This window comes from Phocoena phocoena, chromosome 6, assembly GCF_963924675.1.
Source record: "Phocoena phocoena chromosome 6, mPhoPho1.1, whole genome shotgun sequence".
NCBI lineage: Eukaryota > Metazoa > Chordata > Mammalia > Artiodactyla > Phocoenidae > Phocoena > Phocoena phocoena.
In genome coordinates, this window is record NC_089224.1 from 97,758,092 (window position 1) to 97,781,094 (window position 23,003).

A 23,003-nucleotide genomic window follows, 5' to 3' on the forward strand; every position below is an offset into this window, starting at 1 on the left:
GTGCAGCTGGCCCTGCCTTTCTGGGTCTGCTCTGGACACAGCACAGCTCTCACATGTATAATGCCTCCCAGAGCAGGGGCAGCTTCTAGTTTCAGGGTTGTCACATGCTTGCCCGAGGACGCAGGGCTTCCCAGAGGAAGTCAGAGACATCCCAGGCCCATGTGATGTTGGAGGTGGGCCAGACCTCAGAGATTTTCTACTGCAACACACTTACCTTATAGATGGGACCACTGGAGCCCAGAGAGGGGAAGCAACGTACCTCAAGTCACACAGCAAGTTATTGATACCAGCAGAGTCAGATCTGACACACAGTCTCCTAACCAAGTCGTTGCACAAGCCACATTTTCTGCCCATCCTTACTCCTGGAGCTGCGTGTCACCCCTGAATCTCACTGGGAGGAAGCAAAATGCATGTAAGGCCATTGACTGGACACATAGGCAAAGAGTGAACAGCAGCTGTGATTTATTGAGCATTTACTACATTTCAGTCTGGGCTAAGTGCTTTACACAGACTACTTCATTTAAGCCCCACAGCATCTGGCATTACTGTCCCGTGTTGAAGATGAGGAAGATGTGGTTCAGTGAGGTAAAGTGGCTTGCCCACCTTATACAACTAGGAAGTCCAGGTAGAACGGAGACTCCGGTTGCTAGGTCAGGCTGCCTCCAAAGCTTAACTGTTTATATCCTGCACTGCACCTTGCGGTTCTGCCTGGCTCTGATGTTGCCATGTTTCTCTCTGCCATTATTTTGTTTATTTTCATTTCTGCTAAGTAGAGAAAGTCTAGGTCTCCCTCTCCACTCATCCCCCAGCCTCTCCTCTCCACCTCCCCTCCCCTGCCTTGTAGTAAAGCTCAGAGGCTTACAGGAAGAGGTCTGTCTCTGGCCCCGACGACCGGCGTGACTTGGGGCTGCTGCCTCCCTATGTTGGTGGCTGCCATTTCTACAACGTGGGTGACGCTGGGGCTGATTCTGAAGTTCCCTTGGAGACAGTGCAACAGGGTGGTTAAGAGCTCAGCTAACCCTTAGAGAGCTTGATGTGTGCGTTAAGCTCTAAATGCTTCACGTAACCTAACTCACTTAATCCTCGTGGTGACTTTCTCAGGCCGTGAACTGCAGCCTTATTTAACAGTTGAGGAAACTGAGGCAGAGAGGAGTTAAGGAACTTCCCCAAGTCTACACAGTGGGAACGTTGCAGAGATGGGATTTGAACCTGGGCAGCTGGCTTAAGTCCATACTCTTAACCATTACACCAATATCATTTAAAAACTCATCTTTCACTTCCTAGCTGAGCCTCAGTTTCCAAATCTGTAAAAGGGACATAATTTCTACACTAACTACATTGTTAAAAGCATTTTCAAATGTGCGTAAAACACTTGGCACATACTAGGTATTAGATACTGTGTTATATGCCTGCGGCTCTTTGTGGACCTGTGTAGCTGAAGAGGGGTCGAGAGAGCACAATATGCCCTTTTACAGATGGATGCACAGGCACAGAGAGGCAAAATGCTTTGCTGAGGGATGCTCAGCCCCCCTGGTGAGAATTTTCACCCTGGCATGCAGCACTGTGTGTGTGGGTCCCCTGCCCGTGGTCTCTGGTCTCCCCACATTGGGTCCTCAATGTCAGGTCATCTCTGAGCAAACTAGACTCAACATCATGGATCTTACTCTGAGGGTCCGCACCGGTTGGTAGGCAGCCCTGAGTGCACCAAGATCTATTCCCAAAGGAGGATTCGAACATCTGGAGAGGCTCCAGGAGGTCTGCCATGCAGAGGGCACAGTAGGGGCAAAGGGACGGTGGTGGGAAGCAAGAGAAGTATGCAGGAGAGACGGGTGACCCCAGACTAGCAGGAAGGACATGTGCGTAGCAAGAGATGGGGGCTGGACATGTCGTCTGGGTTCCACTGTAGAAGCCCGCCCTGGACTGCCAGCCCTCAAGTAAGCCTTGTTAGGAAGCCCAGCCCGGAAGGATCCCGTCCTCTGTAAGGCCGATCTAGTCAGCAGCAGCAGGTGCTCGATGACCTGGGCAGGAGGGAGAGAGTCAAGAGGTAGCAAGACCCATAGCTTTATGCTCCCACCTTCTATAGTGGAGCCTCCCCAGTCTGAAATTCCCTGAGCAGATTCCAGTCAGTTCTAATACATTCTCTGTTGCAAACCGAGCTCTCCAGCCAGCTCTGGCCCACATAGTGCTGAGGTCTGCAGCCCTTCAGGGGCTGGAGGCCAAATGCATCACAGGCCCAGGCCAAGGCTCCAGGAAATTGGGGTCAATTTCCTACTCCCATGAGGGCCCAGCCGAATCACGGGGCCTGGGGCTCTGGGAGGGAGAGTCGGGGTTCTCTGAAGCCACATGAAGCTGCCTACGCTTTCCCTGAGCTCACATGGAACCTCTGGGTGGACTCGGCAATCATCCCACAGCTGCGTGCTCGGGATGGGCCACCCTTCTCGATGGCCACAGAGGCGTCCACCACAACTGGACCCTCCTCGTGCTGGTCCACGTGAGGCCCAGAGAGGGGCCCCCTTTCTCTCTAAATCCCCTCTCCTTGCAGCTGTTTTCTCAGACAGGGGAGCTTCCGCCTGCATCAACCCTTTCCAAGAGTTTATTTTTTCATGTGTGCACTCATTCATTTATTTCCGTATTTGTTCGTGTCTTCATTTACTCATTTCTTGATTCATGCATTCATTTCTCTTCTTGTGTTTTAAACAAATTCCTTCCATAACTGTCACCTGTTGACTCCATATCTTGTTAAACGGTTCTTGAGTGAGCAAAAATACTGAGTGACGAGTGAATGGACCAAAGGCCAGGACCTATTAAGTGTTGTGCAAGGCCCTGGGGATGCAGGGATGACTAAGGAGCTCATCGTCTAGGAGGGAGCAGTGGGGATAAAGAGGCAGTGGGTGTCAGAGACCTTCAGGTAGTGTTCTGTGCAGGACCGGGGTGGCGTTAGGACAGGATGGCTTGTGCCAGAAAAGGTCTGTGCCGGTGTTTGGGCAGGAGGGCAGGGGAGAGGGACAGAGCAGACAGGAGGAGAAGCACGGCCGTGTGGCACCTCACGGGGTGCCTTCAAGAATGCAGGCGACTGATGGAGTTCAAGGTTAGCGGTGGTGCCGTGGGCAGCGGGGAGCTGGAGAATCAGGCAGAGTTAAGGCTCTGAGGGCTCTGGAGGCCAGACGCAGGGGCTTGAGTGGCAGCTGAAGGGCATGGGAGCCATTCCGCAGACATTTTCATTGGCGGAGCGTGGTCAGCTGCTCTGGCCTCACGTAGAGTTTCTCTTCTCATCCTAAACATGAAAGAGGGAGACGCTATACAGCTTGTTCTCACACAGGAGGCCCCACTGTGCAGAGACTACCCGTGGTTCTCCAGTTCCAAGGGGTAGAGTCCAGACTCCATAAGTGGCTGTTTAAGGCTCCACACCTTACCTGCCGTACCAGCTCTTCCCGACTCCCTCCCTCTCGAACTTGCACGTGCCCTTTGGCCTTGCACAGGTGTCCTTCCCTCCCTGTTCTGCCTGATTCCACACAGAATCTTGAAAACTCTTTTCCGTATGTCACCTCCTCTCAGAGGCCTTCCCAGCTTGCCCCTCACATCCGGTTATTCTCGCCGGGTGCACACAGCGCAGTCACTGAGCACGGTCCTGAACCCAGAGTGGACACTAAGAAACGGTCTTTGGATTTAGGGGTGGTTCTGAAATTTCGACAAAGCTGGACACCTCCCGTTAGAATCTTAGATGTGCAAAGCGGTTTGGAGGAAGGACGACGTCTGCAGGCTGCACTTGCCCGTGACTTTTCAGAAGATTGAGAAATGGAAAATGTCGCCTATTTTAAAGAATCAGAGGGGAGGGCGCAGACGGAAGTATCCCCCCCCCCCCCCGCACCCTCTTGATGCCATTATTGCTGGAATGGAATAGAGCAGCACGGAGGACGGGAAGGGGAAGGAGAGGAGGGAATCCCTGGAAGAGAAAGCTCCTCATCGGAGCCAAGGTCGCCTACTTAGCACGTGGCAGAGCCCTGGCCTGGGACGCTTTCTCATCGATTGAGAGGAAACGAGCCTTGGTGTATGCCTGTCTCCTTCCAAACAGCGCCAGGACCCATGTTTACTCACGGTACACATTGGGGGTGCACGTGGGTCCCACCTTCTCAGTTAAAAACAAACACACAAGCAGAACACATTTCTCCGATTGAAATCTCTGAAAGAGCACTGCCGAGATTTAGGAAACCTGGGAGTTAAACTGTCCAGGATGCTTTGAGCAAGTTTGTTCCCACACTGAGTCCTCAGTTTTCCTGTCTGTAAAATGGAGATATTACAGTTCCTCTGTCTGAGGGTGGTTGGGGTTCCACCACTGTTAAGAACTTGTTTTTTTAACATTTTCAGAGCTCTGGGGAGATGCAACACTCAGAGGCTTCTTCTGTGGAGGGTGGGGTCTCTCTTGGTCCTGACTGTGCTTCTGTGACGTTCAGGGGCATGGGAGCAACGTCATCCACTGCCGGAAAGATGGCACCTGGAGCGGCTCCTTCCACGTCTGCCAGGAGATGCAAGGCCAGTGCTCAGCCCCGGACCAGCTCAACAGCAACCTGAAGCTGCAGTGCCCTGCAGGCTATGCCATCGGTACGACGGGCGTGTCGGGTTGAGCAGTGGGAGGGCACGTCCTTCCAGGAGCTCGGGGCTCACGCCCTGCCGAGGACTTGGGCAGCCGTGCTATGTGAGACCTTGCATGAGGCACTGGGGAAATGAAGAGGAATGAGACCAGACCCTGTCCTCCCAGAGAGAGTTCAGGGCAGGGATGTTGGCAAAGCAGTGTTGGGTGAGCGTGTAGTTCCACTGGAGTACAGAACAGCTGACCGGTGCCTCCGGGGACACAGAAGGCTCCCAGAGGAAGGGACGCTTATACAGGGATTTGCAGGAGCTTGTGGGGCAAGAAATGGCACTCCAGGCAGAAGGGATCGCGTGGCAAAGGGAGGGAGGGAGGGATGAAAACACGCGTCCTGTTTAGGGAAGCAGTCGTGGTCCAGCGTGGCAGCCTTTGTTATTAATCTTAAAGTTTATGTAATGCCGGTCATTCGGAGTACTGACTGTGGGTCAGTGCCGCACCAAGCACTTCAGAGGCATTGTCTCGTTTCCTCTCAGTAAGCTTTAACAGATGAGGAAATTGAGACTCAAAGGGATCTTTGCAACCTCTCCTTCTCCAAAGCCTGAGTCCTTTCCACGGCATTCCAGTTGCCTCCTAAATAAGGATGAATAGTGTTTTCAGAATACTGTTTGCGTGGTGATAGACCAGCTTGCCAAGTGAAGGGAGACAAACTGGGGTTTGATGCCAGGAGTTTGTCTGGTTGAAAGCAGGTGTCTGGACAGACGCGTTAATCACAGGCCTGCGGCTTTCTGGGGAGCTGGGTGTGCATTGAGTCTAATCTCAGTTGAGGGCAGTGATACTGATGACCTCTTGGGCTGATTCCCTAATTGACCACGATGAAAAGCCCAGGGAATTGGATGTCCTTTCTCATGGCCAGTCCTGGGACAATCACCAGGGATGTCTGGAGCAGAAGGTTATCTGTGCAGGCACTCACTCTCAGCCACACAGAGTCAAAGTGTTCCTCACCTAGTAAAACGAGTTACCGTTTCATGTCCAGAAGGGAGGCCCATGGCTGGAGAGCAGAGGCGTAAGGGGGCCTGACCACTTCCTTTTGAAGATGGAAACGTGTAGCCTCCAAGTGCAGAGGTTCTTCACCTGAACTCAGAGTAGGGATCAACCCTCCTGTGTCAGTCCAGGACGGGTCAGAAAACACCCACGGACATGGTTCTGTCCCTGCTGATTCCAGAGGTACTTTAAGATATTGCCGAGCCACCGATCCAAAGGACCCTGACCAGGAGGGTTGCAGAGAGGTGGGGTTTATAGGGCCTGCCACTATAAGCTTTCTAGAGAGTTGGGGCAACAGGTGTAGCAATGGCAAGTAGCTTTGGCTCTTCCATCCCAAGGCCACGGCTTTCTCCTCTCCATCATCCCTGAGGGGTGTTCATGGCTCTGGACACTTCTGTCTGTGGTGGGGTCCCTGTCCCCAGCTCAGTCAGGGCATGCGCGTGAATACTCAGTCACACTCACGACTGGCCTTGAGCAGCCCTGGGAGAAAAAATGCTGACGAAAAACAGACCTCCTGCATGTCTGCATCCACCGACACGTGCAAGCACATATATTCATATACGCACAAATGCTTAACCAGATGTACACGCACACGTCATGTGGTGAGCCCATGCCTGGCACGTACACTTCAGCGAGACGGCACACACATTCGCCACCCATAAACCTGCATGTAGCTCGCACACACATACACTAACACACCTCGTGGCCCCTTTGAACCTGTATTGTGTGTACCTGTCACAGGCACGCGAAAGTGAGCCAGAATGCCTGGCTCTCTGCTGGCCCACAGAATGGTCAGGAGGGAGGGGTAGCATTTGCTTTACCCACTGAGCTTCTTCATGGTCAGAGCAGAAAGGGAAAGCAAGCTGTCTGACATCGGAACCTGAATCTCCTTCCCTTCCTCATGCTCCCACGGCCATGCAGATGCCAGTTTTATGAATACGGTGACCCGGGATGGGCGGTGGGCAGGTGAGGGCACACGGGGAGAGCTGAGAGAGTAAAAGCGGCCTGGGGCACTGAGGGGGTGGCGAGAGGACGGAGGGGAGAGGCTTCTCTCCCCCACCCCCCAGGCTGCTCTCCCTCCTACCGCATTCTGAGCCCCTCCCTGGGCAGAGCCCACCTCACCAAGGAGAGAGACTCGACCAAAGGCCTGGTAAGCAGGGCACGGGTGACGTATGTGTCCAGCTCGGTGGCTGGGGCCCACGTGCTGGGGCCACCCAGAGCAGCTCTTCCAGGGTCCCTCCCCGAGCAGCCTGGGGAGGCTTCTGTGGCAGTGAGGGGTCCTCAGAAAGTTGTTACTGACACCAAGGCCGCTGCCACCGTCCCTGCTCCTCCCGGGAAGGGGAGGCGGGGGCCGCCGAGATCACCAGTCTGTAGTGATGCCGATTAGGGCTCATGTATCACAACACAGCAGCCTGGTCCTGAGGCCCAGAGCCGCGGCATGGGGGAGGGAAGTGCCGAGGGGGAGGTACGGGGCAAGAGAAATTAAGACGTGGCTCCTGCGTAAGGCGGCGGTGGCCTCCTGTGTTGACCAGTTTTTTCCCCCCTTTTGGGATAAATAACCGTTGTCTACTTCTCAGAGGCTGCATCTTCTTTTCTCGAAAGGATTTTATCATCGCAGCCTGGTTTCATCCTTGCTCCCTAAAATCTTCAGAACTGATCTCGTGACAGACACACACCACCGAGTGTCTCTGACTGCTTAGGGATCCCTCTTCTTCTCGTCACTCACCTTTTTTGTCTTTTTGTGTGTCCCCCGTTTCTTTTCTTTCTTCTGACTCTTCACCCCTCTCTGTCCCCTTCCACTGCTGCCTTCTTTTCTCTTCCCTCTGTGTCTCCGCCGTATCCATCGCTGGGCTTGGAATTCAGAGAGGCGTGGGCTTTCATTCACGGCCCCCTACTCGCCATCTCTGCGACCCGAGCTCGCACGCTTCACGCTGTCGCCTCTGAGACGGATGCGATGACACTGGGTGTGCAGGGGAACGAGTGACGGGTGAAAAACACCTGGCAGGACCGGGAATATCCCCATCCCCACCTTCTGGGCTCAGTGGCCCCATGTTTAAATTAAAGAGGTTCCAGAGATTGTCCTGAACCCGCCGCCCCACCCTTGCTACCTCTTCCGATTCTGTGAGTTCTGTGAGTCTCTTAGATTGAAGAGGGTGACGAGGTAGGTGGCACCAGGAAGGGCACTGGATAAACTATATATACATATACAAGTGTCTATGTACGTATAGCTGCATGTATGCGTAAACATATATACATACTGTGTACACACACACACACACACACACACACACACACACGTTTGCAGGGAGCCTTTAGAATGGCTCACAGCATAGGATGTTTTTCAAGAGAGTTGACTCTTGTAAACCTTTTAGTGTTCAAGGGTGGTCTTGGCCCTAAGGCAGGGGAATGACCTCCTTAGGGCCCTGGTCAGATTCTGACACCTCAGTTCTTTGTCCATATGAATGAGCACTTTTTTGGGAGTCCTGGGGACATCCCAGGGGATGAGCTTGATTTTTAGGAGACTTCAGAATCAGTGAGGTCAGGACAGAGAATGTATGAGTCAAATTACAGTCATCTTGCTAACCCATAGCTTGAAAGTCAGCTGAAGAAGTCCCTGGACCAAGGGCTTCTGTGTACTAACCCTGTCCCTGTCGGTCATGGCGCCTTCACCGACTCACTGCCTGATTCATGTTTTCATCCCTGTATCCACTTCCTCAGTCATTTATTCATTCACTCATCCATCTAGGTACCCACTTCCTCCACCACGAGACGCCTCATTCATCATTCACTCATTGTGCCAGTCATCCATTCATTCATTCACTCTCTCATTTCCTCAACCACCTATGCACCCGTTCACTCTTGTCCCTTTCACTCACTTCACAGATACTCACTGAGTGCCTGCCATCCGCCACGCACAGTGCCAGGCTCTGGGCATAGAAGGGGGAGCGCGGGCAGTGCTGGCCTCGTGGAGTTACAGTCGAGCAGGGAAGAGAGCTATTGGTACAACAGTCACCAAGCCAATGTGACAAATCTGTGCTGGGTGCCAGTGAGAGGGTTTGGCCCGTCAGGAATGGAGGTTTTCTCCGAGCAAGCGACACGTGGATTGAGGTCTGAAGGGTCATTAACTGGTCATACGCTAGTGGAAGAGGGGCAGGGATGGTCTCGAGGGCACAGAGGGCGCGAATGGAGGCGGTGTGGGAGGAGAAGTATGGGGCCGAGACGTTGACGTTGCATTCACAGGCTCCCCATTCATTTGGTTGACGCCTGCTGAGCAGACCCTGTGTGTCAGGCACTGGGTTAGGCTCAGAGAGGAACTGATCCCATCCCTGCCCTCCCAGGGCATCCCTGTTACTGGGAAAAGGAGGGAAAGGGGGTAAGCCCAACACCGGAGTGAGATTCCTCAGTGCCAAACTCTGCTCTCACTCAGCTGCAGAAATCAGGGCAGGCTTCTTGGAGGATTTGAGCTGGACTTTGAAGAACTGGTAGGATTTGACCGTGCAAAGGCAGATTGGGGGGACGATTCAGGAGACAGGATGGACAGGAACAGAAGTACAGAGACGAGGAAGTGTGGGACTCCCATGCGAAACCGAGCACAGTCCGGTTAGTGGGAGGGTGTGAAGATGGTTAGTGGGAGATAAGGTTGACCAGACCGTGGGAGGCCATGGGTGCCGAGCAGAGGGATCTGGACTTTGTCCTGGATGTGGGGAACCTTCGAAAGGTTTCTGAGCAGAGGAAGAGCAGGACCAACCTGGGCTGAGGGCTGCTGACCGTGGTGGTGCGTGCCAGCTGGACTGGAGACGAGAGAACGGTCAGGGAGACCAGAGGTGGCGCTGCTGGGGCATTCACTCCTGCCCACTGCCCTTGAGGGTGGGCGTCCCCACTCACTGGGGACCAGGGAGCGGCAGGGCCCGCTCTGGGGGTGGGGCAGCCCCTGGCTTCAGGAGACGGGGGCCGAGCCATCACCTCACTCTCGGCTTCCCCTCAGGGTCGGAGTGTGCCACCTCGTGCCTGGACCACAACAGCGAGCCCATCATCCTGCCAGTGAACGTGACCGTCCGTGACATCCCCCACTGGCTGAACCCCACGCGGGTGGAGGTGAGTGACGGGGGCCACCCCCCTGCGGCTCAGGGAGGGAAATGACCTTGTTGACCACTTATACGCTCTGGTCCTGCATTAGTCCCTCTACATACGTGAAAGCATCTAACGGTCACATCTGCTCTGTGGAGTGAAGACTTGTTCACCATCATTTTTCCAGCCCTTGAGTGTTTAATACCTTCCCTCTGACAGGCCCTGTGCTAGGGATCTTTTATGTACTGTCCCGCTGAATCCTGATGACAGCCTAGGAGTTAGAGGACTAATGTGCCTAGTGTACAGATGAGGAAACTGAGGCCCCAAGAACAGCTGGGTAGAAAGAGCAGAGTCAGGTCACAGACCCGTGTCTGCCTCACTGGAGCGTCCTCACTGGTCAGGACGGTGCTCTTGGCTTCTCTAATATAAGCTCTGGGATATTCCATAGCCTAGGCTTCTGGTATCTTTCTCGTGCCTTGCTTATTTGGTGGAAAGCAATTAATATGTGATACGGGGAACTAGTAACACCAATTGTGTACGAAGCACCTACCGTGTTTGTGCACCCGGAGCTTAGCATACGAGGTCTGAACGAGGTTCAGACCCCCACTGGTCTCCCAGGATGGTTATGTGGAGTGAGGGCCACTGTCTGCATTCTCCCCTTGTGGACACTGAGACCTCAGGAGCGGGCAATGGCCCAGGGTGAGGGCTCGACCCCAAGCCTGCATCCAAGGGCTGTGCTCTTCCCACGGTCAGGCTGCTGGAAGGCCATGTTCATACTGGTGCTGGCCGCTCCCACATTCCTGGGTGTCACCCGGTCACTCGGGACCCCACTCTTGTCCTCCGGGGCAGCACGATCCCAGGCCTCATGTGCCAGCTCTGGGCACTGGCCCCTCACGCTGGAGGAAGTGAGAGAGGCAGGGCTGCAGGGCGGGTTCAGCCTTTCTGCCAGGGTGCCGGAGGCCTTGCCGTCTGCCCGCCCGCTGCAGAACCCGAGGCCGGGTGCACTGTTTCCCCGATGAGCCGAGAGCACGGCTGTGAGGGCTTACGCAGCACTCTGCACCTGTGGGCCTGGCCCTGGGCCTGGCCAGCAGCCCCCTGCGCCCCCATGCGCCCCAGGGCTCTCCACCCCTCCTTCGTCGTCCTCCCCGCTCCCGCTCTCTGCCCATCTCCAGCTTCATTTCTTCTCCTGCCTCTTTCTTCACGCTCTTTCTCTCCCTTCTCCTGATACCTCTGTGACCTGGCTCTGCCTCCCTCCTGCCCACGTTCTTTCCCTCCATCCCCACTGTTCTCTCCATCTCTCTCTGTCCGTCTCTCTGCCTGACTCTCCCGGACCTGCACGAGCGCACCCTGCGCACCCTGCTTCCCTCACCTCACCGAGCACCCCATGTGCTCTGATGGGCTGTACACGCCCAGGCGCACGCACAGAGGCTGTATGTCAGAGTCTCAAGGAAGTTGGAGATCATCAGATACACGCCCCTCATTGTACAGATAGAGAAACTGAGGCTCAGAGAGGGAGAGGACTGGGCCAGGTCAGCCCAGGAAGCAGAGGCAGGATCTTGACCGGGAGCTCCTTGCACTCCATCCCGCCCTGCCTCTACTCCACCCTGACTTCCACCCAGCAAAGGCAGGGACCTACACTCTACACAGAGCACAGGAGACCTCGCTCACATCCCACGTGCCTGGGACCCACACCGGGTTCCCCGACCCGGCTCCCCCTCAGGCCTTTCCTCGCTGCCCCCGGGTGAATTCCCACCCTTCCCTCTGTGAGCCCCAGGCACTAAAGAGTTCAGTTATAATTCACTGTGAAATAAATCTAGGGATTTGAAAGTCTACAAAGCGCCCCCCTCGTCAGTCGCCCACCCGCTGCCTGCCTGCTCCAGCCCCCCACCCAGTTCCCTGGTCTGCCGGCCTTTATTGATGCCGGCCTACCCAGAGAGCCATAACGAGGTTCAGACCTCCACTGGTCTCCGGAGGCCTCATTATCCAGGAGGAAAAAATGTGCTAGAAAAAGGGAGGAGGGCGAAGGGCAGAGATTGAGGATTTCCAGGAATCAGGCAGAAAAGCTGGCCTCGGCTGCATCCTTGCCCCTTCTGTGGTGAGAGCTGCAGAAACAGAGCTGCTGGTGCGGGCACTGCCAGGCCAAGGCAGGCCCTGGATCGCTCCTCTGCTTTCTGAGGGTTCACCTCTGAGCACCAGCACAAGGTAGATGGTCAGGACCGAGGTTCCGCGCCAGCTACTGTCACATTTGTCCCCAGCATAAGAGAGTGAGAGATGACAGCTGACATTTAATGGATGCCTGCTGTGAATCGAGCATTGGATCAGACACCTTCCAGCCTTGATTTGCACGCACACACACACACACACACACTATGAGGCGGGAATTAGACTCCATTTTTTCAGCAGAGGAAATGGAATCTCAGAGGTAGAAGCCACTTGCCTGCGAGGAACTGAAGAGGGACCCAGGCCAGCCCGATGCTGCCGTGTACTCCTCCAGCTACCCCTGCAGCCTCTACAATGATAATAATAAAGGCAGAATGTTTACGATCGCTTACCAGCCGGTGAATAATTCACAACTGGCTCTCCACAAAAGTACACCCTCTGATTCGTAGCACCTGCCAATTCCTGAGGCGTAAATGTTCTCACCATAGCAGATTTCTGGGTTTCCAAGTGGCTGTCACTCAACACAAGTAGCAAGAGATCAGCACTGTTGCCTCTCGTAAGCCCACGCAAGCCTGCTGCGACCCACCACTGGCACTTACCGCGTGACAGGCTCTGTTTTAAGCACTTTACCTGTATTGGCACGTATGACGAGAATGAGGACCACCTAGATGAGTGGAATACCAACACTGAGATCACGTGCAGGACTGGTGACCTTCGTGAAGGTGGGCCCGTGCTCACCTTATTTACCCTGGTGCACCCCTCAAGCGCCCAGCACACGGTAGATGCTCCCTCAATGTTTATGGTGGCTGAGTCAGGTGACCAGGGTTCAACACCTGCTTGCTATACGTGCCAGAGTTGCCCCATCTGTGAAACAAGAGCTAGACTGAAACCAAGAGTCACAAACTCACACACCGACGGGAACCAGACAGGTGCGATAAGCGGGTGAAGCAGGCCAAGCGTGTGATTTTGTATCTTAAATACTGAGTATTGGGACGATGATTTTGTATCTTAAATACTGAGTATTGGGCTGGCCAAAAACCTTGTTCGGGTTTTTCCGTGAGGTGTTACGGAAAAACCCAAACAAAATTTTTGGCCAACCCATAGCAGTAGCAGTAGCAGTAGTATTTACAATAAATACATCAGACAGACACAGAGGGACTTAAAGAAAAGAAAACAACTGCCCATGTGCGTACTGCCCAACTTAAGAAATGAGATATTACAAATGCAGTTGACGTTTTTCCTGTTGAGATTAAGCTCACATGCTAATCTTAAGCATTAGACTTGATCAATTTTTATGTTTGTGTCCACTCTTGAAACCCAGATCAGGGTGGGGACCTTTCCAACTCCCCAGAGAGGCCTTCCCTTCTCCATGGCAGGCAGTACCCACACCACGGAGATACTGGTTTTGCTTATTTTTGAACTTCATGTTACTGGAATCTTAGAGTATATATCTGATGAAATTCTTTTTAGGCGTATGTTTTACCTTCATAAAGAAAAACACTCTGTCCTTTCATTTCCTTTAAGTTCTCCCCCCTTTAAAGCCCCCTCCCACGTATGCAGTTTTGAAAGCAGTAGAGATACAGAGAAACCTTCCTCTAATCTAATAAGCAAGACAGTGCAAACTCTCAATGATAGATGGAAACACCCCTCAGGCTCAGTGCTGGAGAGACTGCAGGGAATGGTGGAGACTGTGGTCAACTGTGGAAGACACACGCTGGCTGCCAAAGGGGGAGCCTCTAGCTGAGTGTGACAGTGTGGAAATGTGGGTTCAGTGTGGCCAGATTTTCCTTTTTTTCTTGAGTACAAGAAATCTGGAGTTTTTAAAATAAGAAGTCTCTCATGTTTTATATATTGGCAACTGATTCTGACTCTTGTTAAGCACTCTGTGTGCCAAACCCAACATTTCTGTGGGTTGTATAGCCCGGAAGCTGTTGGCTTACAACCTCTGGATTGAGACAGACTCTTCCAGGCTGGACATCCAGAATCTGGGGGGCAGCTTCTCTTCCATCAGCTCCTAAGGAGCACCTCCAATCTGCCCTGCACTGGGTGCCGAGAAAGCTTCCCAACGGGAAGTGCCACTCACAACCGCAGAGGCTTATCGTGCCTCCAGGTAGCTGGGATCCTGGCTTTTTAAAGAGCTTCTGAAAAGGGGGATGGAAGGAGGAAAGAAAAGAAGAGAAGAGGGCTTCCCTGGTGGCGCAGTGGTTAGGAATCCTCCTGCCAGTGCAGGGGACACGGGTTTGAGCCCTGGTCCGGGAGGATCCCGCATGCCGCAGAGCAACTAAGCCCGTGTGCCACAACTACTGAGCCTGTGCTCTAGAGCCCGCGAGCCACAACTACTGAAGCCCATGCGCCTAGAGCCCGTGCTCCGCAACAAGAGAAGCCACCGCAATGAGGAGCCTGCGCCCCGCAACAAAGAGTAGCTCCCGCTCACCGCGACTAGAGAAAACCCACGTGCAGCAGCAAAGACCCAACGCAGCCAAAAATTAAATAAATGAATAAATAAATAAATTTATTTAAAAAAAAAGAGAAGAAAGGGAAGGAGGGAGAAGGAGGAAGAGAGGGAATTAAGGAAAGGAGAGGAAAGTACCATTTATTGACTCTCTGTGACATGTAGGCACTGTTTGTGAGGCAGTTCCATATATACCCTTCACTGTATCTTCACACTCCAAGGAGATAAGTATCGTCACCATTTTACAGATGAAGAAGCTGAGGTTCTGAGAGCTTGTCACTGCCCAGTTCACATAACTTGTGTGATCGAATCAGGATTAGAACCCAGGGCTAATTCTCATGCATTCGGGTCTGCAAGGAAACTGCCTTACACGTTATACATAATAAACATACGCAGTACATCAGACAAAGGATGTGAAATTCATTCCTTGAAGAGAAGGCATCAGTGTGGGAAACCCTGCCGAGAGTCTAAAGGTCAGAGGTGGAATGGTTCCGATTGAATACGAAGTCCAGCCTATCCACTGTGCAGAAGGAGCTGTCCTGTGCCCTGGAGGGGAAGCCCGGAGACGGAGGGGTGTGTGCAGAGACCAGCGATTCCTCGTTCACTCCTGGGCACACTCAGACATTCGCTCATTCGGTCATTTGGTCATTAACTCATTCAGTGAATATTGATTACGCACCTCCAAATGGTAGGTATTCTTCAAGCAAGGGATACAGAGTGGAAAATGCCTAGGTTTTTAAAAAGCTTACCCAGAAGAAAGCCAGAAACTCCATAACAGATAACAAAAGCAAAAATAAATTCCATAATTCACTCATAGAAGGTCCTATACGTCAAGGAAAAATCAAGGGGAAAAGAGGACTCATCCCAGAAGACATCAGAAGGGGAGTCAGGTCTGGGCCTGAGGGTGAGGGGGTCCTTTTAAGATACTTTCTCATGTCTTTGGCTCTGCCTGGGGCCAGACTTCTCTGGGCTTCAGCTTTTAAACACTCTGCCTCTACTACATTTGTCTCAAAGCCTCTCTACCTCTCTGAACCTTGGTCTTTCCATCGGTCAAAAGAGTAACCTTTTTTATGCTTTCCAGTTCGGGGGCTGGAGGAATTTGAAGGAGAATATAGTTTTCAAACGATAGATGTGGAAGTAAGACAGATGTGAGTTTCATTCCTGACTGTCATTACCTATATGTATGACTTGGGGAAGGTTATTTAACTTCTCTGTGCCTCAGTTTCCTCTTGTGTAAACCAGAGTCAGAAACCATATGTAAATACTGTATGGTAATCACTTATATGTGGAACCGAAAAATAATGCAGATGAATCTATATGCAAAACAGAAACGGACTCACAGACATAGAAAACAAACTTGTGGTTACTAAAAGGGAGAGGGAGGGATACACATAGGAGTAATCCCATACACATAGGAGTATGGGATTAACAGATACAAACTACTATACATAAAATAGATAAGCAACAAGGATTTACTATATAGCACAAGGAGTTATGTTCAGTATAATAACCTATAATGGAATATAATCTGAAAAACAATAACTGAATCATTTTGTCATACACCTGAAAAAAACGTACCTATCTCATAGTTATGGTAAAAATGAAATGAGATAAAAGCACCGAGCACAAGGCTTGGAGCACAATATACCCTTAATAGAGGGTTTTGTGTTGATGAGAAGGATGATGGTGGTGGGGTTGTTAGTGGTACTGTGACAGTAAGGATGGTGGTGGTGGTGCTGGTGGTGGTGATGATGATAGTGATGGTGATGGTGATAGTGTTATTGATGACGATGCTGGTGGTGGTCGTGGTGGTGATGACACTGGTCCTGGTGTTATTGATGATGGTGGGGGTGGTGGTCGTGGTGGTGATGACGCTGGTCCTGGTGTTATTGATGACGGTGCTGGTGGTGGCCGTGGTGGTGGTGATGCTGGTCCTGGTGTTATTGATGACGGTGGGGGTGGTGGTCGTGGTGGTGATGACGCTGGTCCTGGTGTTATTGATGACGGTGCTGGTGGTGGCCGTGGTGGTGGTGATGCTGGTCCTGGTGTTATTGATGACGATGCTGGTGGTGGCCATGGTGGTGGTGATGCTGGTCCTGGTGTTATCGATGACGATGCTGGTGGTGGTGCAGATGGTGTTGATGCTGATGGTCATTACAGCCAAGAAGAAAAGACGGTCTATTCTTTCTGTGCAGCAACGCAGAGAAGAAAGCTGTCTTACAAAACCTGGTCTGAAAGGGCTCTGACTGGGCTAGAGGTCCCACTGGCATCAAGAGGAACAAGGCTGGCATTTGAGGGGCCCCTGGGATCTCCCAACATATGGTGTAAACAGCCTAGTCTTTCCTTCAGCTCTTGCTGCCTGTCCCCTTTCCCAGTCCTCCGTGCAGACAGAGGGGCCCTGTAGTGAGACAGGTGGGGCGTGCAGCCCCGAGGAATAGTGGAAAATCCAAAAGACTTGGAAAGATAAATAGGCGCACGCAGATGGTATAAAAGTCCTTTTTCTGAACTCACGTCAGGTAAACCTCAGCTGACAGAAGCTTGTGCAACCACACCAAGACACTCCTACGGATGGATTAAATTAGCTCTCAAATAAACAGGGGGGAGGAATGGGCATCGAGTCCCTTGTGGATCCTAATTCTGATGTTTTCTACTACTTTAACCATTACCTAAGTGCCCCTCCAACATCCCTGAATTTTGGCCAGGAACAGACGTTCAGACCCAGAGATGGAAGTCTGGTTAAAGCTTCTCAGAGGATGAAAGCAGGTGATGCCCTCTGCTTCTGGCCCCCATGGCTAGGAAGCAGAGGGGCAAGAAAGTAGCTGAGCTGGAAGGAAGGGACACTAGAGTTCTCACTTTCCTTCACTTGGTCAACATGTATTTGTTTGCTGTGCTCCATCCTGGATCTGGGGGGAGACAGATGCCCTCTTACCTGTAGGAGTTAGTCGTGGGTTGACCATTTCTACATCATTTATCTCAGTGCTTCACCACAGCAAGCCTATGACATTTTCAGTACCCATTTCACAGATGGGAAAACCTAACCTCAGAGTGGAAATTTCAAGTCAGATTTGCAACCATGTCTTTCATGCCTCATTGCTCAGTCTTCCCCATACATCACCTTCTTCTGTTTTAGGAGAAGGTAGACAGTGTCAACAGAGGCAGTAGGGGCTAAAGAGTAGATTTCACATTGTGAGACTGGTTGGCAGATCTTCAAGTTAAGTTGTTTGTCCAAGATCTTTAATTAATTCAGTCTACACTAAACTGGTCCTCTGAACTAGATGCTCTGCTAGGCATCGTAAATGCTCTTCTGATGCTCTAGAAGAGAGGAGGACAGGTAAAGAAAATAATTGTCCCTTGGTAAAATCATCTCTATCTTGAAATGGATCCATTCATTTATAACATAAATATTTGCTGGTCGTCTTCCTTGTACCAGGCACCATTCTAGGCATGGAAAACCCAAGGGTGAACCAGAGATGCTGTGGGGCAGAGAAGAAAGGTACCCAACCCAGCCAGATCTTGGAGTCACGGGATTCCAAGTTCACCAAGAAACCTAATTACACTTTTGCTCCCATATACGTCTGCCCTTGGGGAGAGAATGGGCTGGTCACATGATTTTCCACATTCTAGCCCATGTGAACGTTCATTTCTTAATTAAAATTAATCAACTGGCATTCAGCCAGCAGAGAGAGCCCTGATCATAGAGACTTCCAGGGCTGCTCCCTGGCACAGTCACCTGTCATCGCAAATCTAAGCATTTGCCTCCAGGTTATTTTAATTTGCTTTTATTTTATTTTTTTTAAGAAAGCATTGTAATATGGCATGAAAAGTAAGGCATCTAGGGCAGAATAGAAAAAGGAGCTTCTAAGATTGTTATGTTAGCCCCAGTCCTGATGCTATTTTATCTTCCTAGTTTTATTTATATATATATATATATTTTTTTTTAATATAATTTATTTATCTATGGCTGTGTTGGGTCTTCGTTTCTGTGCGAGGGCTTTCTTTAGTTGTGGCAAGCAGGGGCCACTCTTCATTGCGGTGCACGGGCCTCTCACTATCGCGGCCTCTCTTGTTGAGGAGCACAGGCTCCAGACGCGCAGGCTCAGTAGTTGTGGCTCACGGACCTAGTTGCTCTGTGGCATGTGGGATCTTCCCAGACCAGGGCTCGAACCCGTGTCCCCTGCATTGGCAGGCAGATTCTCAACCACCGGGGAAGCCCTCTTCCTAGTTTTATTTATCTTTCTTTTTTCACCCACTTAAAAAGAAATTATTGTGTTGGATTTTATGTTATGAGCTGCCTTAAATCCTTCCCAAAACAATTGCTTGGTTTCAAGTCTTGGTTCCTTTACTTAACAGCTATGGAGCTTGGGGAATTTATTCTCCTTATGATACAAGATTAATGCCCACCCCACTGCATGGTGGTGAGAAATAAATAAGATAATGAATAAAGTAATTAGCACCATGACTGCACTCAATACATTTTAGTATAATAATTATTATTATTATTTTATTATGGGAGGCTATAAGTAAATACATATATGTATACCTTAAGCTCTGCCTGAGAGGGCTGGGAAATCACCACAAAGGAAGGCAGTCTTTTCTTTTTTTAATTCTAAGTTTATATATCATGTATTTCTTTTAAAATTTTTATTGGGGTGTAGTTGATTTACAGTGTTGTGATAGTTTCAGGTGTACAGCAAAGTGAGTCAGTTGTACATACACATGTATCCACTCTTCTTTAGATTCTTTTCCCATATAGACCATGACAGAGTATTGAGGAAGGTAGTCTTGAACAGAAATATAAAAGATAAGTAAAGATTCTCCAGGTGACAAGATGAGGAAGGGCTTTCAGTGAAGGAGAACGGCAGGAACAAAGTCACAGAGATACGAGTGTGGGCAGCCTCAGGAACTGGGAGCCTAGCCCGCACGGCCTGGTGGCAGGTGGATGCAGAAAGAGTTCTCTGTGTCTCCAGGGTTCCGAACCAAAGGTTATTTCATGCATCCTCCAGGCCACTGCTCTCAAACTGTAATGTGTATCAGCATCACCTGGGAGGCTTGTTTCTACAATGCAGAGTCCCAGGCCCTGGCCTCAGAGATTCGGACTCTTTAGACCCAAGGCGGCGCTGAAGAACCTGCCTTTTCCGTGTGCCCCCATGTGATCGCGATGAGAGTGGTCCTTAGCGCCTACTTTGGGAAGCCCTGTTCCACACCATTCTTCCATCTTCCTGCTGTAGCCACACGCACGCACGTGTACGCACACCGGCACGCGCACTCACGTGTGCACACATGTGCACTCTACCCTTCCTCCTTCCTCCCACCTTATCCCCGGCTCTGTCCGTGGGGCAGACGTCAGCCAGGAATTTTCTGAAGTGCCTTTCTGATCGTGTCTCGGTCCCCCAATTCTCCTTCTCCTCAGCCCTTCTTCCTGCCAGGGAAATACAGAATCGTGACACCTACGGTGAACACAAACATTATTTAAGTCTTATGGATCCTGTTATTGCAGGTACCTGGGCAAATTCTCCGTGGAAATGCCAGGGTGAGGCCAGCACTTGGAAGATCCAAGAAGAGGGGTGGGTGGTTGAATGTGGTGCCAGCCCCAAACCCGTCTGACCTCTTTCTCCGTCTCACTGCAGAGAGTTGTCTGCACAGCTGGTCTGAAGTGGTATCCTCACCCTGCCCTGATTCACTGTGTCAAAGGCTGTGAGGTGAGTCCCTCAAAATGGTGCTACAGCCATTGCTGTTATGGTTACGTTAATCATGACTTCCATTTACTGTACCTACTAAGTGCTGTAAATATCCCTTTGACAGACTTCTCGGGCAGGAATCAGCAGTCCCACCTTATAGGTCATGGAACTGATGCACAGAGATATCAGCAAACACACTCCAACATACATTTAGTGGCTAACAGAGTCGGGATTCCAAGCCGGGTGTTTCCGGCTCCGAAGCCTGTGTTCAACATAATACTGCTTCTGTAAGGGAGGCTGGGAGGGACGAGGCCGTACTCATTTAGCAGCTACACTATGCCCGGCATTTTACCAACATTGCCTTATTTAACTCTTACAGAACCACATGAGGCAGTTTCTGTTTTTTCATTTCTACTTTTCCTGCAACCGTTAATTGCAGACCATTTCCTTCTGCCATACGTCTTTGTCATTCACGCGTTCTTCAACTCCAGAGGTAATTTGGACACCTTAGACTCAACCACTGAGCTGAAGGTGGAAGATCCCCTCTGACCCTTCAGTTCTCTCACTTGGCAGTGGAACCATTCCTTGGAACTTGGCATTTTGGAGCTCTGTCCCTGGGTATCAGTGACAAGCTTGGGGAGGGGCAGGGCCAGGGCATTTGGCATGTCACCTGTGTTCTCGAGGACATGCTACTGTCCATGGAACTCAGAGACATTCTGTGCACCCCTATGCCCCCTGTGAATCTTTTCAGCTGGCATGGAAAGGAGGTCCCAAATCACATCCAGGTGGATGTCCAAATCTCTGTGGTGCCCCCAGGCCCCCCTCAGGAAAATCCAGGTGAAAAGGACTAGATTGTGCTCTAGAAAACTTTGTATTTGATGAAATTCTTAAACTGTCACAACCAGACTGTTCTTCTAGATGATGGGGAAACTGACACCCAGCCAGCAGCCGGGTCTAACATTTGATAGAATGCCAACTGGCACAGCTCTTAATGCCATCTGCCGTCCTCATTTGTTGTGTAGACTGGAAAAAGAGGGCCACAGGGGGGATGCACTGGCCCAAGGTTACCGCACAGCATACCAGACACAGAGCCAGAGCATGAACCCAAGTCTCCTGACTTCCAGGCCCGTGATGTCTCTCCTCCACTAGGCCACCTTCTGCCCATGAACCGTCCCCTGACCTGTAAATGTCACTGGGTCACACTTCTTTCTGTGTATTGCTTAGGGAGTCCCCAGGGGCATCTTCTCAGGGCACAGGACACTGCAGTCTTTAAAAACTCCCGTTCTCTCAAGATTCAGCAGGAGCGACAAAACCAAAGCCAAGGACCTGAGACAGTTGCTTCCTTACATCTCTCTGGATCAGTCCAGGATTTCAGAAAAAGGAAGCTTGGATTACCTGGGCACTCGTTCTGCTGAGTTGGCGGTCTGGGCAACCAGCGTGACAGCGGAATTCAATCCCTTCTTTGACTCAGCACTGAGGCCTAAGAGACCCACACCTGTCAGGCTCTGAGCTCTGCCAGGGATGCTTATCGCCTTTGCCCTTGCAGGTGCCCCCTCGTCTCCTTTCCTGCTTAACTTAGAGCTGATAGTTTCTCTCTTATCTGGGGCTGAAAAGTATGCTTCGAAGAGATACAACTGCTGGGTCCAGGGAGGAGCCATCAGCCTGGAATGTCTGCAGGAGCCAAGATTGATAAAGGGTCTTGGGGCCCTTTAGGCCCCTGCTCTCTGCCCCAAGCTGTGTTCAGAGTAGTCATTTACTTACTTGTTCATCAAAGCTTCACTGGGTGCCTGGTATGTGCCCAGCACTACCCTAGGTACTGAGAGTACAATGTTTTTAGTCAAGGGAAAACAGTACTATGTTCTCCCTGACTCACGTGGATATCTTCTTGCCCTTCATCCATCCATCTGCCCATCATTTTACTAGATAAACATTTAAGGAAGATACGTTTAATAAAGTTTTGCTCAAATTGCCAGCATTTTGCTAAGTCTAAGATATAAAAATGGATGACGTGCGTTCCCTGTCCATAAGGAACTTACAGTGTAGTAACAGAGATACGGTTAAAGAAGAATTCTAAACTGATGTACCAAGAGGTATAACCAAAGCGGTGTAAGAGGCTGCAGAAGCACATGGCCTCCCGGGGGTTGTAGGGAAGACATTTTGGAGGGGTGATGTTTGAACTAGATCTTGAAGGATGAATTGTTTTCCAAAACGCACTATTAGTAGAAGTAGCGGCATAAGAAATACCAGAGACGGGAGCAATCTCTAGGTTATAGAGCTTTTCACATGTTATTCTCTCCCTCTAGAAAGTCTCCCTTCTCCACTCCCCACCTAATTAACTCCTACTCATCATGTCAGCTGAAACGTCGTCTCCTCAGGGACTTCTCGTGGAGTTCTCTCATTAGGTCAAATCCTTCTACTCTTAACAGCATCACATACCTTTCCTCTATAACTCTTATCGGAGTTGAAATTGGCCAATAGGATAAGTGATCATGTGAATAAAGTCTGCCTCCTTACTAGAATGTAAGGTCTTATAGTAGCAGGAGCTCTGTCTATATTGACTATTACATCCTTTTTTTTTTTTTTTTTTTTTTAGCACAATGTATAACACATAGTAGGCATTCCGTAGATAGGGTTAAATAGAAGGTGGATGGATAGATGGGAGGATGGATGCATGGATGTGGCAGCAGGAAAGGGTACATAGAAGAAAGCAGCTAGTAATGAGACTGGAGATATTTTTCAGTGACCAAGTAAAAAAAGAATCTTTTTTATTTTTCCTTCTTCCTCTTCTTCTCCAGCTACTCCTTTACCAAGCCAGTTCCTGTTATTTTTTAAAAAAGGACATTTGGTTTCCTTTATTAGTCTTTATATGTAATGTGAGAAAGAACTTAGGGAACAGAGCCCACAAACAAATCTTCTAAGGCCCAGAAAGAGCAAAGGGTTTTATCCTCTAGTTGTTTGTGCCTCTCTGCTTTAAGACGCATGTGCTAATGTATTCATGATGGCAGTCAGGCGGCAGTCA

General features: G+C 50.7%; 1 protein-coding gene across 1 annotated transcript in view; it reads left to right on the forward strand.

Moving 5' to 3' along the window:
- The window catches only part of PAPPA (pappalysin 1), a 251,444-nt gene that overhangs the window by 199,921 nt on the left and 28,520 nt on the right, over positions 1-23,003 (forward strand). The window contains exons 18-20 of the mRNA XM_065878999.1: positions 4,452-4,599; positions 9,612-9,721; positions 19,934-20,005. Of these exons, the coding sequence (XP_065735071.1) occupies positions 4,452-4,599; positions 9,612-9,721; positions 19,934-20,005 (330 nt within the window). The remainder of the gene's footprint in view (positions 1-4,451; positions 4,600-9,611; positions 9,722-19,933; positions 20,006-23,003) is intronic.